We start from the raw sequence: 19054 nt of genomic DNA, 5'->3' as shown, positions 1-19054 counted from the left end.
TTTACAAGGTAAAGCAGTTTTGACTATTTCTCTATCTCTCAAAAAATAGTAACTGTAACCATGTTAGATTTAACTGTTAACCTCTATTTGTAATAGAAATTGTTAAACTGATACATATCAAGTTTCTTGTACTTCTGCTGTTAGAAATCGGAAATATCTAAAAGAGTCTTTCTACCTCCCTAAAAATTTGAATTATTCACCTGTATCTTTCATGATTCAAAAATGATTTATTCACCTTCAGTGAACAGAGCAAAGGATCTGGAGGGATTTTGGGGATGGGATCATCTTCAGTAATACTGGGAAGCTATAATAAAATGCATACATAAAAACATTTCCAAAAGTATTGTTATTTCCAGTAAAATTCCATCTTTGCAGTTTCATATACAAGAAAAAAAGTGTCCTGAGGTGTCTATAAAACATAATATTGCATACTAAAGACTTTTTTTTTGTCTCAGAAATCACTATATATTTATCAAGTGCATTCAAAAGGGTTTTGTTCTAGTGAAAAGTATTCTTACCATTACTGTTGACAGGTCTAGTAAGTCTAAATCACAAATACTGCAACCAGTTTCTCGTGTCCAAGCATTAGGAATATAGTTTCCCAGGTAATTCAAGTGAATCTGGTAAATGAATGAACAATTCAGATTAATGAAAGGTGGGTGCAAATGGTAATGTGTGCCTTTTAAAGAGTTCAGGCTTACTCACTGAATCTCTTATACCTAAAGGCAATTGACTGTCTTTTTAAATTTAAGATTAAACAAACAACAGAATAGAAAAATAGTTGGTAAAGGCTTTTTTCTTTTTATTTACAAAACAGATTATATTCTCCTAGCATCTACATTTATTGCTTCAGTTAAATATTTGTTGCATGTATAACTACCAACTAAATACTTGTAGAACTTCCCAGACACAGACTATAGATCATTCAGCTCCCAAAAGCTACTAGGCATTATTTCAAGGGGAAAAAAAAAAAATCAGTTTAATTCTTTTCCCAAATCTGAGTCTGAGAATCATCAACATTTTACATAAAACACAAAAAGTGACCATATGAAACACACAGAAAATGTAGAAGATAAATGCCCAGATGATGTATTTTTGACAAGCTATGCCAAGATTCAGAATCCATCCAGGAGGATACATATTTAAGCAGTATCTAGCTTTACATTGAATTGGCACTGATCAAATTATGTATTTTTTCCATCAATGTGTTGCCTGAGCTGCCCTGTCCTCCCAGATTCCACAGGAACTGTGCAGAACTTCACTCTTCTCTACTGCCATTAGCAATGGTTAAGGGATCTCTTATGCTGGGAAGAGTCTGCCTGAAGGAAGCCTTTTATTCATTTCACTCTACTGTCCTCAAAAAAATGGAAAGATAGAACATTTTTCACAGAAAATATACTCCAGTCCAATACTCAATCTGCATTTTATAATATTTTGGGTGTTTATTTATGCTTATTGAAAATCATTCTAGACAGATTATGAATAGAATTGCTTGAACTTAATTTCAGAGATGTACAATGAAGTCTACAAAAATGAGTATTTCACATAAAAGTCTTGGCAGAATAATTCGGCACCCATTTTGAAGAAGTGTCTCTGACCAATACAATTTACTAATCTGCAAACTGAAAATATTAAATACAAAACCAAAGGTTCTTATAAACAAACTTTTACTATTTGGAGTTAATTCTGGAAATCACTTTCATGCTAGTTTATTTACTAACCAGTGAAAAATTTTCCAATACTATTACACTACTGTCCTCTTAATTTTACTCTGATTTAAACAGAAGAATAATCACATTGACAAAGTGACATATTGCAAGTTTTTCTCTTTGTTTTTAAAAGTACATCACTGCATGCAGAGACTGAGTTTTGTTTAATGTAGCATAACATATTAATATAAGGAGTTCCAACCTAAACTGCTTGTCCAACTGCAAAATATAGTACCTTTCTTTTCACTGGCAAACTGTCAGCAAAACCACCGATGATAGATAACTTCAGGATTTAATTGAAGCAAAAATAAACTGTAGCAACATGGAAGAAATTGGTTATGTAATTCACCACTACTGAGTAGTTATAAGCCAAACAGATAACAGCATCATTATAGTCCCCAATTCCAAAGATGAAATATAGTGCAAAAACTAAGCAGTCATTGAGATGTTAATGAGTTTCAAACTTTGTTCATTCTCTTGGTAGACATTTTTCTGAAAATAAGCAACTATGGTAAGAACATGTTTTCACAAGAACTTAGAAAACAGTCATGCCCGATCCTTCAGTCAACAGAAGGTATTAGAAATCATGCACCTTTACACTACTTTGTCATATGACAAAAAAAATAACCGCCATATGTCCAAAATATAGCCATTTCTCCCAGAGAAGCTGTGCCGTGTCCTCTAAACTACTGAATCCTTACACGTGGACAAAATCTGCCAAAACAGCTATTTCACAGGGCAGACATGAACTCAAAGCTCATGAGCCATGGGTACACTGCAGGCACTGATCGATGACACTGAAGATGCAACAAAAGTCATCCACACATGTGTAGGTATACACACACACACACATTTTTATATATATTTTTGCCTATATACAATTTAGTTTTTTTATACACGTTCATAAAAACACACACCAAGGTCTGTGATAGGATCAGATGTGTTACTTTGTTCCCCAGTCTGTGACTACTGGTCAGATTTTTCTTCCCCTAAAACCTATTCTGGTTACTGTTTAATAACCAGATAGACATTCTTCACTAGTTTCAAGAACTGTTTTCTGATAATGAACACAAGCTTACTTGCTTCTAATATCCCACGTTACAATGAATCTGGGAGCAGAACGAATTGTTTCAGCAGCGACATCAAGTTACAGTGACAGCAAAATAACATGGAGAGAGCTATTAGAATGGGGTTTTTATCATGGCAATTCTTATTAATATTAATTGGAAATGAGCAGTGGCGGTGTGCTATGACTGTTTCAGACTTTTCCACCACTGTTTCTGCCTCTATTAAATTTGCCATCTTTGCAGAAAATAAAAAACTGTCACTCACTTTAGTTGGACCATTTCCATGAACAGTGATCGGTAATGTGTCGTACACTGAATTCCTTGCTCTTACTTTCCCTTCTTCAAATTTCAAAAGGACTTCATCTGTAACTCAAAGATCATATAGTAATATATCTTACAGTTTATAAATAAGAGCAAAAATTTCACAGTTCTAAGTTCTTGCTGATACAATATACACATTGGTGTTGCTATCATTGTTAATATTACTTATTTAGAAGCTTTTGTTAATTTTTTTTAACTAGATCTTGAATTCTAAGCTCTTTATGCTATATAGGGCTACATCAGACTTTAGTTTGCCTTCAGCAGCCTTCAGTATTTGAATAAAATCTACTTTAAAAATAAAACTAATTTTTTTCAAATGTTATTCAGAGAAATCATAGTTATTTCAGATACAACCTGATTATAAAAAGCTGTGTCAGTTTAAAGGCAAGAAAGGAAGTTTGCACAGATGCCATTTTTCAATTTAAATTCATGACAGTTTAATAAAGGAAAGTCTACATCACATTTCATTATATATTGCCATTTGCTTAAGAACATCTAAAATGCTATTTTAATTACCAATCTCACTCCTGTAATTAATTTTGTAAAAGGCAGATGGAAAAATGGTTCTTAACTTTGTGCTTATTGCTAACTTTATTTACTGAAAACTATTTTTTCCATTTTAAAATCAAACATTTTATCAACGGGAGAAAATAATTAATAATAAACCCAAAAGAACTGTATCTAATCTGGTAATCAGGTTTACCTGTCCAAATATTTCTTTAAAACAAGCATATGCTATGGGAATGATATTCATTGTTAATCAACGGAAGGGCTTAACAATTAGTAACAGTTAACAGAACACATGACATGCAAATCGTACACTTACCAACAGCTCCATTTAGGGTCTGGAAAATTGTACATTTGTGGTCTAAAGTAATGTTAATGAGTTCCTGAAATAAAAGTACCAAAGATGTTGAGGCATTCTAAAAACCAATGTTTTTATGGTAATGTTGCAGTTATACTGCAGTGGCAGCAAGCAAAGAGGCAAAACTACTCTACATATTTAACTCTTAGATGCAATTCTTACTTTTATATTGTTTTTCTATATTCCTGAGTTGTGTAAATGTAGAGCAACCAGTTTTATATATTTATCTAAAGTTGAAGGATAAAGATCATAACTCTCAAAAAAACCCTACAATTTGGCAGCATAAGCCAGAGAAAGTTTGTGTCTTATCTTGAAAATAAATTTAACAAGTTTTGGCCAAGCAACAAAACATACTGTGTTTCACAGTCTCAAATAAAAGTCAAATTTAAGTATCATATCAGAATAGAAAACACCAGTGGTTTTAATACATGTTCCTAATATTATATTAATCCTACTTAGATCCTTGTTTAAAGTACCATGTTCTGAAGTTTTAACATGTTGATCAAAGCATACAACTTTAAAACACACTTAAAACCTACTTATGTAATAGCATTCTGTTTCAGTCTTCCAAGATTTTGTTACAGTCTACAGAGGTGGACAACACCATACAGAGAATCAGTGCTAATGTATAGTCCAGTACCCGAGGCCAAGTACCATAAAGGCATTTTGAATCACAGTGCAGCAGTGCACTGTGCAGATGTACATACTTTCTGTCTAGAAGACAATCTGTTTAGACAGCTAGTTTATACTAGTCTGACTCCATACCAAGTCAGCTTTAATGTCTCTACATCCTGTCCTTTCAAATGCATATCTAGCACCTGACTTGTACAAAATCAACTCAAACATTAAGGGCTGGACAGAATGTCCTATATGGAGCAGTTAAGTACTTCGGGTTTGCTAGTTCGGAGAAAAGGAGGCTGAGGGGTCACCACACCACTGTCTACAGCCTTCCGAGGAGGGGAAGACAGCAGGGACATGATGAGCTCTTCTCTCTGGTATACAGTGATAGGACATGTTGGAATGGTTCAAAGCTGCACCAGGGGAGGTTCAGACCAGACATTAGGAAGATTTTTTTTTTTTTTTTACCAAGAGGGTGGTCAAACACTGGAACAGACTTCCAAGAGAGGTAGTCAATGCCCCAAGACTGTAAAGTATTTAAGAGGCATTTGGGCAATGCCTTTAATAACATGCTTTAACTTTTGAACAGCCCTGTATTCATCAGGCAGTGGGACTAGGTGATTGTTTTAGGTCCCTTTCATCTGAAATGTTCTATTTATTCTATTTCTGTACCCGTATCTAAACATGCCTGATGTTTCATGCATAACTTAATGGAAAAACATATATGTATTTCAGAAAATTCACATCTACCTTAAGCATACAAATGCTCAAAATCAACCTCAAAATTCTGCAATATCAGCTTTTAAAAGTCTTTTTGCATCAATACATTAACTCTCCTTAGCCCTCTTTTTCCAGCATCAGTGCCATGCCTCTGACATCTATCATGCTTTAATGCTGCTACTCAGCAGAGAACGTTGTTAAGCTATATCAGAGAGGTCTTCACCAAAAATTTATGATGCAGCTTTATTGAATGTATCTGCACAAAAAGCTGAAGAGTCAGAGGCAGCCACAGGCAGGATCTGAAATGGCAGCAAGCCAAAAATATAAAACACTGGATCAGCAAGTAGTTCAGTGACACCCTGGAAAAATGCCACATTCTATGGCTGTCAAACTGCCAAGTACATGGGACCCTCATTGAGATGAATGTGTCTGATCACATCCCTCAAAGCTATTATTTCTAACAACGAAGCACAACCTGCCTGGATCTGCAGACAGCCTGAAATAATATATCAAGTCATGACCCTTGGGAAGCCTGTTCATCACTCCGACAGTAGAAGCCTCCACACAACAAACACAACTGTCAACATGGCATTCAGGAAGAAAGAGACAGCATTCCTTTTATTTTTATCTCCTGATGTTTTATGAGGAGCAGCATGTTATTTCAAGCAGAAATAAACGAGGAAGCCAGTCATTACCTACCCTTGCCAATGGGTCAACATAGATTTTGGTGTAAAACAGCTGGTCATCATCATTATCCTGCAGATTCCATTGCTGTACAATACGATTTATATATGGAGCATAACCAATAAATCCTGCAATATCACACACATGTAAGTTATTTCCATAAAAAGCAGTACTCTGCCAATGCCGTTCACCAGTCAGAGACTTCATTCTGTTTGATGCCAGCAAAGGAAAAGTAGGAAATTCATACACCTTGGCTCAAAACCCCAGTTTTCTTCCTGTGATATGTACCAGCTCTGTTTTAAAGAGTTCATAATGAAGGGTTATTTTTATACTAAGGCTATTTTAAGGGAAAACATAGGAAACAGATCTGTTTAGGATGGTCCTGAGAACTAGAAAGCATAAGATTAGATTACTACTGTTCCTAAGAATCCCATCTGTGGAAAAAGTTTCATTTTCATCAAATGCTTCTTGCTGGCAGAGAAGCCTGAATTTAATACTGCTAGAACTGCAAAGAGAATTCAACTCAAAACCAACATATACTATGTTTATGCCAAAACAAAAAGATAGGGCAGACAGGCAAGGTAAAGAAGGGAGGGAAAGGAACAGGGACACTCCCAGATCTGCATGCTGCCCAGCACCATGTACCTAGAAAAAGTGACATACAGAGCTCTGTAGTGGTTAAACACTATCAGTGTCAGTGCATGTATTAATCAATGGCAAATTAACAAAACTGGCATTTAAAGGAGGACTCCAGAATTAACATGTCATTGAGATTAACAGGAGCGACTCACACTTCTCTTGGAATGAGCTACCTAAGCCATGCTGATGGGCCAGGCAGAGCTGCCAGCACACCTGCACTGTATGCAGAGATCCCCAAGAACAAAGTAGTCAAGTCAGGAAATTCTGGATAGCATGTACAGCTTTGACTGGGCTTGTACACTAGACTGAATTACTTCAGAAGCAATTGGTGGCACTGGGTCACCCCTACACAGCACTTCATTGCAAGGCACAGCGGCCTGATAGGCCATTACTTCATTTACCTGCTTTTTACAAGTTATTGCCAACGAATACTATGTAAGTTTGAATTAAAACTATTCTTGAGCACAGAAGAGAAGCTATTCAGGTGGGGAGTAAGAGAAGAGGACAACAAATCCAGTCCTTGATTTTATACTTCGAGAATTCAGGAACAGTTCCACATCCAAATACATAAAACAGATAACAGAAGTGAGTCATGTTGAAGTTCAGGACTTTAATGCGTTCAAGAATCACACTTGCCTCCTGAGTTCAGAAATCGTTTTCCACTCCGGACAACAGGATACTTATCAGCTAGCCTTTTATCCGGCCAAATGAGTCCATCTGCTGCAAACACCACTTTATGATTAGTTTCCTGAAATTTCTTCAGCAGTTCTTCAGGGCCCCCTGCAAAGATGACATCATAGCTGAAAATAAACAAAGTATATCCATTAGATTAGTTTATTTTTAATGCCTCTGTATTTAAAACAGCAAGTGATTGGAGTATTCAAATTTTTAAAATCATACAGACAGCCCACTTATTCTGAAAAATGACTCATTAAATTATAATTTACTTCCATGTAAAAATCCTGTATCTAAATTGATGCCTCAAAAAAACCCCACACAACCCAAAACCACAAAATATGTATAAATGACTAATTATTCAAAGCATAAAGGTCCTTTGTTTGTACTTGAGATCTACATACAAATGTGCAAACCACTTCAAGGTTTATTAAACACAGCATGAAACCATGACACAGTAATATCAGAATCATGTCATAGATGAGTCTCTGGCTGGAAGCAGAATATTTGGATTTAATGGCAGCATCCCAGCCTCACAGTTTCCTTACATGAATGCTGACATATTCTTATTCCATACATCTACCTTAGTAACTGAAAATCATCAGCCCTGATATAGGGCAAAGGAATGATACAGCTAAAAAAATCACAATGTCTAACCCTGACCAAGATTTTGCTCTTGTAAAGTCTTTTAGCTGGGCTAAGGACAGCAGGGCCCCCACCTGCAGTACACAGAACCTTTTGCATTGCAATGTATTACCCAACAACAGTGCCAACAGATCAACTGTTACTGACTTCTGGTACTTCTTTATTACAGTTCTGAAATTATTTAAATCTTCTTTTCTTCAAAGGGGATTTCAAGCAATTGGCCTAAGAGAACTGAACAACAGCTGGCTTACAAATGTAAAAGAGAACGCTTCCACCGCAGAACAAAGCATGAACCCTGGAGAGGAAGTGTATTATGTAGTCTATATAAAGTAAGTGGGTTTCTGAAAACTGTTTTGTTTTTCTGTAACTTTGGCAGAAGAACGTATGAAAAAAAAAGTACACTTTGGAGCTTCCCTAGTTTTGCAAAAACTGCCTGTTTCTGCCCAAATATACAGGGATACACTTCTCTCCCTCTTCCATTCAACTGGCATGGCCTGATTCAAAGCCAGAATGAGCCTGAAGAACAAGCAAGAAACAGGACACAAGCAGAAGACAGACAAAAACAGAGATCTGTGATAGCTTAATAGCTTATGGCAGGCTGTGCTTCTCCTCTTTGATCAGGTTAGTGCTGCTGCTGCAATGATTTACAGCTGCGGGAAGGAACCAAACACCCCTGGAAAATTGCTTCCAAGGACCGTCATTCTGTAAAAGAAAGCCAAAGTTGAGCAACGTGCTGGGCTAGCCACAGGCTCTGCTTCTGAAAGGGATAGGCTACTTAATATAGCCCATTTCACAATAGCACAGTACGGAGCTGTTAAACTGCATTACCAATTATTGTAAACTTTATACACTAATGGATATTATGCAAGAGTATGAATCCAGCATGGACCTACATTTTCCACTGATTTTCATAGTCCTCTGTTTTGTCAAGAGGTGACTTACTGTCACCACACCTCCTCCTGTGCAGGACCTCCACCAGCCTCCTACCCCTTGCTGCCAGTCTCCCCATCAGATGCTTTATGAGGCTCCTGCTTTTCTCTCCAGGCAACAGGAACACTTCTAGAGTCAAACTAAAACTTTTAAATCCATTATTGGCCTTGCTTACCTGCCCTGTCAGACTATGTTCAGCCTGTCCAGCACTCAACTCCTACTGTGAGGGAGGATTCACCTCAGGTCTACACCACTAAGACCATCACAAAGTGGGCCTCTGGACTATCCTTGACAGCTTATACTGTTATTATGGGTGACACACAAGAGTTACTCCAAACGGCTTCAAAATTTGACAGGGAAGAAAAAGTGTGGATATATCCAGGAAAAAGCAGGCTGCCTTAGCAAGCTGGAAGAGCTCATACAGTCTTTTATTTATACTTCATAAATCCTTTCAATTAAGTAGAAAGAAAGAATAAAAATAATAAACCAGAAAGTTTCCACAGCTCCAATCCTATTTCCTGAAGCTCCCAGATGGCAGATGCTTGGGGCTGGAATCGACCCATTCCTCCTCTTTTGCAGGAGTAAAGCATCCTAGCTACACATCCAGAGCTCCCAGCAACAGAGGGAAATGGCAGCTGTGGCTTGGGTCCTCTAGAACTGAATATGCAATTTTTGCATACACAACTTTTATAACAACAAGGACTTGTTACTATTGCAGCTGCAGGTTAAGAGCTCAAAATACAAACAAGTGGGCTTACTAGTAACTAGCAATCCAGATCCCATACCTTATCTTATTTAACAGGACTGTTCAGCCACACAGCCATTTTGTCATTTACACTGTATACCCAACAGGATTACACCACACCTTAGACATTCTGAAATACGTTGAAAATGTAATCAACCCTTACTTTGACAAATGTTTAAAAAAACCAAAAGACAAATAGACAACTGTGGGAGTTCTGGATGAACAGTCACAGCATCAACCATTTTATCCAGTCGACACTGGCCATTAGCCAGTTCAATCTGAAATGGTCCAAAGTAAACCAATAGTTAGCCCTTGCAAAAACAAGCCTAATTTAAACAGAGTTCCATCTGCAGACAAAGCGTTTTGCTACCTGCACCTAGACACAAGATGTCCACAGAAGTTCAAACTATTTCCATAATTGTGACCCATATAAAAAAATTGCTCAAAAAAAGGCAAGAAGCTAAGTTTGTTAAGTAAACAGTTCATTAGAAATATTTGCCTAGCTACACTAAGTAAATCAGACACTTCCTTTCCCCACCCCCAAGATTAATATTCCAAATGCTTCACAAAGAATATAATAAAAACACTTGAAAAAGAAAGGAAGCTCACTATATATGTCTTTTCCAAACTTACTGTTACATTGATCAATGTTTAAATTGCAAAACAGAATTCCTGGAAATGAAAAAGCTCATTAGAATTAAAATATAACACTAGAATCAGCAAACTATATTTTTCTCCTATTTGGAATCAGTTCCACCAGCTTTAAAGCAGTATGTACTTCGGATTATGGACCTCAAGAACTTGGGAGGTCTTAAATCCTGTGATTTTTCCATGGCAAGAGAGATTATGGCATCTGCACTTTCACACACATGGACATTTGTACTCTCTCCTCCATGCCAGTAGACAGCCTGCCCCTCAATAGAATAAATTATGTTGCAGTAGAATTTAAACTATATTCAAATCTGATAACAAATTTGCATGTTTTAGCATACAGGGAGAAAATAACAATGAATCAGGATAATAAATCTGAAAATAAAGAAATTCAATGTAAGTAGCAAATATTTGGGAAACCTTTGATTCATCTGAACATCAAGAACAAAATAATCTCCCAAATTAATCTTAAAAAGTTTCAGTTATTGCATGATCAGTAGGACAACACTAGGAATAAATGTAACATTTTTAGAAAGATACCTTTTCCACTTACCAAACGCAAAACTATTCAAGTCAAGAAGAAAAATTCAAAAAATGAATGTGTACCTCCTAACACTATGTTACCTTTACTGTCAACTAAGCATATAAAGAAAATATTTGGCATAATGTTTCCCTTATAAAGCTTGATCATGAATTAAGATGATTTAGACATTGGCTGTCTAGCTTTATGTTCTACATATCACAAGAGGTAAAATTAAAACAGAACACTGAGTAACATCTTTAAATTTGCTACCAGTTTAATACACTAGTCCAACTTTCCTAAACTTTTAACTTATGCAAACAAGGGAACTTTCCAGTAAATACCACTGTCAGACCACTTTCTCTCTTGTGATGGCATCTGCTGCACAAATTCTGCCAAAGCTCTACCCTGCAAAAGGGTCCCTAAAATTGTTCAGAAGTAAAATTTTAAAAAGAAAAATAAATTTTAAAAGCAGGTTAAATGCTGAATGAAAATTCTGGAGCAGACATTCCAACATGACTCAGTAACAGCAGCGTGAACCCAAGTATGAACCTCTCCAAGCTCGCACTCAGCCACCTCCCCAGTGCCTGTTTGCAGTCATGGCTTCATATCCCTGATTCAAGACCTGATCCTTTACCTTCCTTGCAGCAACTCTTTTAGAGCTGTGACCCTGCTCTGGTTAAAACAAGCTGTGATCACACTCTTGTTCTTAACTGGCCACTTTATTTCTGGAGCCGCTTTTGCTCCCCCCCGTTCCACGCTCCCAGCCCACAGCCACGTCCTGCTTGCTCTGCAGCTGAACAGGGAGAGAAGAGAACAAATGCTTGTCTAAAAGCCTGTCAGCTCCTGTTTTTTCACCCCCTTGAGGCAACAGAACTATGAACAATTCTTACATCTGTAAATCCATTAAAAAAGTAATGATTGCCCAAAGAACAATCTACTATTTTTATGAATGGAGAAAAATGGAAGCAAACTCTTAAAAATAAACAGTGAGGGGGAAAAGCAGCATGCAACTTTCAGCATGTCACAGAAGCTACTTTTGTATGCCTACCCAGACTAAAATGTAAAGGCAACAAGCCAGGTTTGCTCACCATTCAACAAACATTACGACCAAGTCCTCTTGATCAGCATAGCTTTCTATGCCTTCTTTCAGCAGCCGAACTTTCTGTCCTCCACCAATAGAGTTAGGCAGCTCACCACCTTTCCACTCTTCACCTTTTCCAAGTACCTGGAATAACAAAAAAAGCACTTCTTGCTAGTACCCAAAAACCAGAGGCTTTTTAAAGTAGACTCTTATTGAAAACAGATGTTAAAGCAGAAGCAACACATTAAAGCATAGCAAGGCAGCATTTCCAGCATCATAAGTTTTCCATGTCTGAAGTAGGATTCAGCACAATGACATCACTACAAAAACATGAGACACATTTCTTAACCAAAAAAGTATTGAGCAATTGCCTGCTACCACTATTTATTCAAATGTGTCTCCTTAAGGAAAAAAAACGCCACACCAATCTGTGGGGTCAGTTTAGAAGGTTAGTGCCCTCCCTTTTTCCCAAGGTCACACAGAGGCCAACCTCAGTACGTGACATATGGAGATGTGGAGCAAGACAGAAAAAGCTGGAAAGAATGACAAAATTCTCAGAGAATTACAGGTTCCTGGGAAACAGTGAAACTTTCAGTTGTGACTCTCCTTCCTTCCCCGCAGCAGGGATCCAGCCTTGTTTAAGGAGGAAGGAGACATGCAAAGCCCTCTGAGTGCAGTACAGCTCCAGAAGCGTTCATGCAAACAAGATCAGCTGCACTAAAAAGCAAGGCTGTATGATAAATCATGAAATAAACCATAAGTGACTGAGGACACTGATCACAATAGCTACTAATCCATAAAACAGTTCCTAAGGCCATGGAGGAAGCACACTCCCATGGTCAAAGGGGACCAGCAGGTAAGCAACAGGGACAGCTACAGGGCCACATGCAAGCGCCCTACCTGCCCCCAAGCTCTGTCATTGTTTTACTTTGTCCCAGCATGGAAGGAAACTAACATAACTTCAGCTACTATTACACTGTTTCTCTCCTAAAGGCTTCATAGGATGAATATTTGGTATGAAAATATACAGTACCTTCACGGTATAGTTGAAGTGCTTTGCAGTTTGCATGAAACGGTGAAAGCCATCAGTTTCTTTAGTTGCTACAGTGAAAACCAGTAGTTTATCTGAGGGAGAAAGAGAAGGAACATGTAAAATATATTTCAAGGCCACAGCTTATAACAAACAAAATGCACTGAGCAGCACTAGATCAGGGGGCTTTATGACTTGCCTGCATTTTGTTCAACGAGAAGAGGCAAGTACACTGTCATATTATATGCATGAGACATTATCAAACAAGAACTGCTATGGACAAGTGTGCTGTATTTAAAATTATCCTCAGGAAGCGAAAGCAAAGAAGTCTACCTACTATGTAAACAACTAGCTCAAGACATGAAAACAAAACTAGTATGACTACTGGACAGGAAGGAATCTTAAAAATAAAAATAACCTATTACTTTGCAGTCTGAGCTAAGCCTGTGACCTCTTAGCACAGGACTGAATGGTACCAGAGAACACCACCCAACCTCAATAACTCCTTTGAAAGGAAGTGGTTCATATTCTTCATGAAAACAGGGAAAAAACCCAACCATGGAACCATGGAAACCAGTCCCCCAACAGGCAGCATTTAGTGCTTTTAAGTTGTTGGGCAGAGACAAAAGGGCAAGGGGGTCTGTTTTTTTATTCAGATCCTCTGTAAATTACAGCAGTGCTAATTTTCCCCTCTTAATGTATGCAGGCAAATGACTACGCAACCAATTTCCTTTTCATATCCCAGGGCTTTCATAATCCATAGTTCAACTGAGGCCATGAATTCCTACTAAGCAGCTTCCCGATTAAACTATTGAACAACATTCAGTACCCTGTGCAATATGCTGCATAATCAAGGTATGTAATTCAGAGCTATGAGTAAGACAGTACCTCTATCCAACATCAAGTATCTAATCAGACCAGCCTGGATCACAGGGCACATTGCAGTCCCCCAATTTGGTCTGAGTTCAAGCAACAGCTGCACTCTAAACAGAGCCCATGAGATCAATCCTTACAAGAAAGTAAAATTAATTGCCTCTAATGAGCATTCCAGACACAGCGCCTGTTGTTGTTTCATTTTCCCCAAAACATCCTCTGGGTTTATCTTCACCAGCACAGTAACATGTACTAGAAGTGGCTGCTGGGAAAAACGGTCCTATTAACCCTTCAGCCTTGTCCACGACCGCAGACCTAACAGCCCTCAGACACACAAGATGTCATCCTGAATGTATTCAAATCAATCACTGCTTGCCATTTTGTTTTATCTGACACCCAACATAATTAAACAAGATGATGATCTGCTCCCCACTTTGCAGAAGTGCATCTTGCAAGTTATTCATGCAATGCTCTGCAGCCAAGCACCGGGGTATTATTTCAAGCGCACCTCTGCTCAATCAAACAAAAATGCCTGTACACAAGAGACACTTGTTCTAATAAAATTCAAGTCTGTCTAAAATAACCACAGCAGGCAAATTATGGAGACTAGTCTCAGGAGCCGCTGACATTTTTTCAGCTGAAATAAGGCTTAGATTCAGCTCTTGTGAACAAATCACATCCAAGAACACTCCTACCAGGTCAGACGGTGGTCTGGCTAGTCCCTCCTCAACAGGAGCTGTAAGGGCATACACAAGGAACAGCAAGGATAAGACAGGCATATATAATACTTTCTCTGCTTTTTCTACCGGTATCAGTTTATGGGTTTTCCTGACCTGGATGTAGTTTCCATATGTTCCAAAACCCTCGGCCCACTCCATGACCTTGCTTTTACTGAGTCACTCCTTGAACTGATGTAACCTTTAAGCAGTGACAGCACCACTTATCCAGTACCTACTCCAAAAAAAAAAAAAATCTTCTGTGCCTTGAGCAAGGCTCCTACAGTTTTTATGTGACACCGCTCAAGTTCAACTACAGACATCTCTACCTGCCCTCCCTACAATTTTGTGGATTTCTCTCACATGCTGCTGTAGCTTTTTTTTTTTGGCATGGCATGGGGAGGATGCTCCTCTTCCTCAAGAGTTCTAATAAAGATTTTAACTGTGGGCTCTACTGAATCAGACGCTCCAATACAACACACAGCAAAGAAACTGAAAATACTTTAAATGCTTCAATCAACTCAACCTGAACACCCCAAAATTTTGAGAAGACAGCTTAAGATTAATTGCTCCATCTTTTTCCCACTTAAGTGCCAGCAATCTTTTGTAGGCAAAAATCAAAAGAAAATCCCATGAGTACATCTCATAAGAGCAGCAGGACCTCCACAGAGGATTCCAGTGCAATGTGTTCAGACACACTGACTCACAGACAGACATAAACACAGCAATAATGGTTGATACCTTCAAAATCATTTATTCTAAAGGTCATGCAATCTAAAGTAATTCCACAGGAGTTACTACAGAATGAATAAAGAACATGATATCTCAGCCTATGACTAAAACAGAACTGAAGACAGAGGATAGGATTTTTCTCTATGGAACAGATTAAGTTATGATTAGTTTTTTTGTTCAAGCACTGCATTTTCAAATTAGAGGAAACTGGAAAAATCTGAGCATACCAGCCTGCATTGCCAAGCCAAGTGAATCCATTATTGAAAGTTTCCTAGGTGACCAGTCAAGCACTGACTATAACTGTGGAATTTGGTTTGGGATAGGCATATTTCACACCTACCTCTTCCTGAGGAATGCTAACAATAAGGATTTCAAAAAATCTCTACTTCACAACATGATGTAAATGACAAAATGTGTTCCCATAGTCACTAAGTCAAAGTATTAAATCAACATAAAAGTACAGTTTGGCAAGCAAAAAATAATCTACTGTTCTGTATGGGATATTGTATGGGATATTGTTACTTTTAGTGGAACACACAGTAATTCCACCTACACACTGTTCATGTATTTCAAGATTCGCTTTGGAGCCTCGTATGTTACTTGACTTTTGTGGAATAGGAGGCAAGAGAACAATGTGCCAAATCATAAGGCATTTCAGCTTGGGCTATATGAAATGGAGAAAGCTGAGCAGACAAATAATATGCAGTTCATATTGACAAGAAACTGCAAAAGAATCTGTATTACACTCACAGCCAGTGAAGCAATCTAAGTATGCTGCCTGAGTCAGGTTTGCAAACAGTTACAGAACAGGAAGCTATTTTTATAAAGGTATTACTCACATTGGAAATGTTTTCTTTTTAGCATACTTACCACTGGTCAATTTTTTAAAATGACAGATGAAGAGGTTTAAAAGGCTTTATTTCCATGTCTCTGCTGCATGACAGAATTTTAGGTGCATGTGGTACTTAAAAATTAAGTACAGCAGAAGTGTAATTATAGCATTTAGAGGTCATATAGAATTAGAGTTTCTTTATAGACTTAGTCTTTGTTGGTTGGGGTTTTGGGGGGGAGGGGTGGTAGTATTTTTGATTATTTGGGTTTGTTTTGTGGAGGTTTAAAGCAATCTGTGTCTGTTCAGAGACACATGCTTTTATTCTGTCTATAGTGCGTATGGACAGACAATGCAAGATGCATTAAATACTAGTTACCTTGACACACTAGAGTATTATTAACCAAATGAGGAAAGCAGCACCACTCTCTTCTAGCTAGTTAGACATTACAAAAATATTAATGTAATTCCTGTAAGCTCCTGTGACTTTATTTATACGACAACCTGCACCAGTTTTACTGGCAGAGTTCCACTAAGAGTAGCATGGGTGGTATTTATTTCTTCCGGTGGAAGCAAGTGAAGAGAATGCTGACCACCACATACTTCTGCTAATTTATTTTTAACCTTATAACTCCATTCACTTTGAAAAAAAAATCTATTCCTTCTTTGCTACATTTAGGGTACAACAACCTCTTAGAACACCTGTCCCATTTGTAATTATGTGTTACTAATAACACAAAGCCAAAATTACTCTCATGAATTCACAGGAGTGTCCATGCGCGAGTACAACACAGATTCCCAGGGGAGTAAGCTTATCCAAGTGGCATTTCCATTTCAGGATGTGCTTAGCTACATCTATTTTAGCTACAGCCACCCAGTGTCCCTGCTGTGCCGAGCAGGTTTGGTCCCACGAAGAGCCCAGCCAGGGCAGAGGTTCAGTGCAGCACCAGAGCCCATAGTGCAGGCAAGTGTCATACTGAAGGGTTGAGTGATGGGCCGAGTCCCCAGCAGCATCGCTGTGCTGACTCCAGGGCTCTAGCTGTGCAAGGAAGATCGAGGTGTAGCAGCAGCAAACAGCCAGCAATTACTCAGACCCCAAGTTACCACTGTGGCCCAGTACTCCCCAGCAAATGAACCACAAAATTCTCAGTCTTCACAAAAAACCCACGATGAATTCTAGTTGCAGACTGTTACTGCTTCACCATCCACTTTGGCACAAAGCCCTGCCCTCCACTCAGGTGTATGTAATACAGACTTGAGCTATCCAGTTTAAGTTTAACTGTACTCCTCACACAAGAGGACAAACACACACTCTTGGTAATACTTTCCAACAAACTGTAACATCATCCTCAAACTGCAAACATATATGAAACCAAGCATACAGCAGGAGGTCACAGCCCTCCACACTTGCAGGGTACTGGTACACCTCAAAGGGTATGGGCTGCCTGGCAGGGCAGGGCTCCCCCAGCACACAGCCTGCCAGAGGCATCTTGGCAGTCACTGGACTGGAGGGGATTACCAAGCCTGGCATTTATTTCCACAAGTAAAGTCAGTTTGTGTAAAAAGGAAATGCAAACCCTATACTGAAGTTCAACAGGAAGGCATGAAAAAAATCTCTGAAGAATTTCATGCCAGTTAGGGTGCTGAAGTTACTAGAGTGTAATTATTCCAGACAGCTTTCTGATAGTTACATTCACAAAACAGCTGTTCTGTTTTGAAAACAAGCCTTAGAGAGCACACATTTGGCCAAAAAAAAAGTATATCCAGTGACAAACAGAATTCATTTTCACATGCAAATTGGGAAACCCTTTAGCACTTGTGTGAAAGACACAATATATTAGGAAATCCAGTGAAAGTTTATCAAAACATCTCACTCTTACTCAGTCTTATGTACTGCTACCATCAGGGATCTGGCTGCATCATAAATAAGAACTATAAACCAGATAGTTTATCTTCAGTGAATTGCCTGGCAAGGTCTCAGCCAGGAACTGCCATGCCAAGACTGCTTTAAGTAGCAGTGACCTCTCTCCTTGTACCTTGGCAAAGAAGTATGTGAAGAGCTGCAGCCATTCATCGTACACCCACATGGTTCTTATTTATCTTGAATGAAGACTGACAGAGATTACTACATAATTTCTACCAGGGGCTGTGGGCATTAGTACAGTAGCCTCAGAGAAGCCAAAACTGAGGACACTGCTCGCAACCACGCGGGAGCTGACATTTAGTCCTTGAATTCAATTACCATGGACTTCTCTGGAGTAGGAGTGAGCTGTAAAAATCGAAGGACATCTGTGCATGGTACCTCATTATGCCATTAAAATCTCTCTATCTTTAAAACTCATGGCTTATAATGGTAAACAAATGTTTGGTTCATGGAATGCAGTATTATACATGTTCTAGTGTCTACATAAAACAGTCTCCCATTTGCAGATTACATCCCACCCAGAACTGCTCAGAAGAGTAAAAACTGTGCATCAGCCTCTCCATTAAATGAACAAAGATGTACAATTGTAAAATAATTCACCAATGGTTTCCAGCAAACAAATAAACAAGTTGCTAGAGATCATGGTAAAAGCTTGGGAACTGGAAATACACTAGGAATACCTCTGTGTATTAAAAAAATAAATACATACACATTGTCAAAGAAAGGTCAGGTAGTAACCATGGCAGTGATCTGCATGACCTTGACCTAAGGCATATGTGGGCAGATACCTGGAAGAGAAGATGGATGAGACGGGTACCTGTAAGAGGCACATGGATGCATCCAAGCCCGTTAAGCAAGCTATGTAATTGTGCCTCGTATGTTTCCCACGTCTCTGGAGTTGTGGGAGATAAACAGGGTACAGTTTCCCACCAAAACAAACAAAAAACACCACCACACAAAAAAAACATAGACACCCCAATAAACCCACAAACCAGATTTAGCATGCCTTTACACCACATAGGAGCATGCTTCACCACCACTGGAGAAATGCACAAAAGCACAACACAACTGAAAAAG

The 19054-nt window shown here is 38.5% G+C and overlaps 1 protein-coding gene across 4 annotated transcripts in view; it reads right to left on the bottom strand.

Moving 5' to 3' along the window:
• PLOD2 (procollagen-lysine,2-oxoglutarate 5-dioxygenase 2) overlaps positions 1–18705 on the bottom strand; it is a 46297-nt gene extending 27592 nt beyond the window's left edge. For 2 of the 4 annotated variants that reach the window (XM_026855157.1, XM_026855159.1), the window contains exons 1-8: positions 18687–18705; positions 12907–12998; positions 11881–12017; positions 7260–7423; positions 6000–6112; positions 3924–3987; positions 3042–3145; positions 519–620 (exon numbers count right to left, since the gene is read on the bottom strand). In XM_026855157.1, the coding sequence (XP_026710958.1) occupies positions 519–620; positions 3042–3145; positions 3924–3987; positions 6000–6112; positions 7260–7423; positions 11881–12017; positions 12907–12998; positions 18687–18690 (780 nt within the window). In that variant the 5' untranslated portion in view covers positions 18691–18705. The remainder of the gene's footprint in view (positions 1–518; positions 621–3041; positions 3146–3923; positions 3988–5999; positions 6113–7259; positions 7424–11880; positions 12018–12906; positions 12999–18686) is intronic. The other 2 variants (XM_026855158.1, XM_026855160.1) reach the window with 1 other exon arrangement.
• Between the last annotated feature and the right edge of the window lie 349 nt (positions 18706–19054).

The sequence above is a fragment of the Athene cunicularia genome (assembly GCF_003259725.1).
Source record: "Athene cunicularia isolate RWA chromosome 9 unlocalized genomic scaffold, athCun1 chr9_part1, whole genome shotgun sequence".
Taxonomy (NCBI): domain Eukaryota; kingdom Metazoa; phylum Chordata; class Aves; order Strigiformes; family Strigidae; genus Athene; species Athene cunicularia.
The sequence above is the reverse complement of the archived record's forward strand: the minus strand, read 5'-3'. Positions and strand labels throughout refer to the sequence as shown.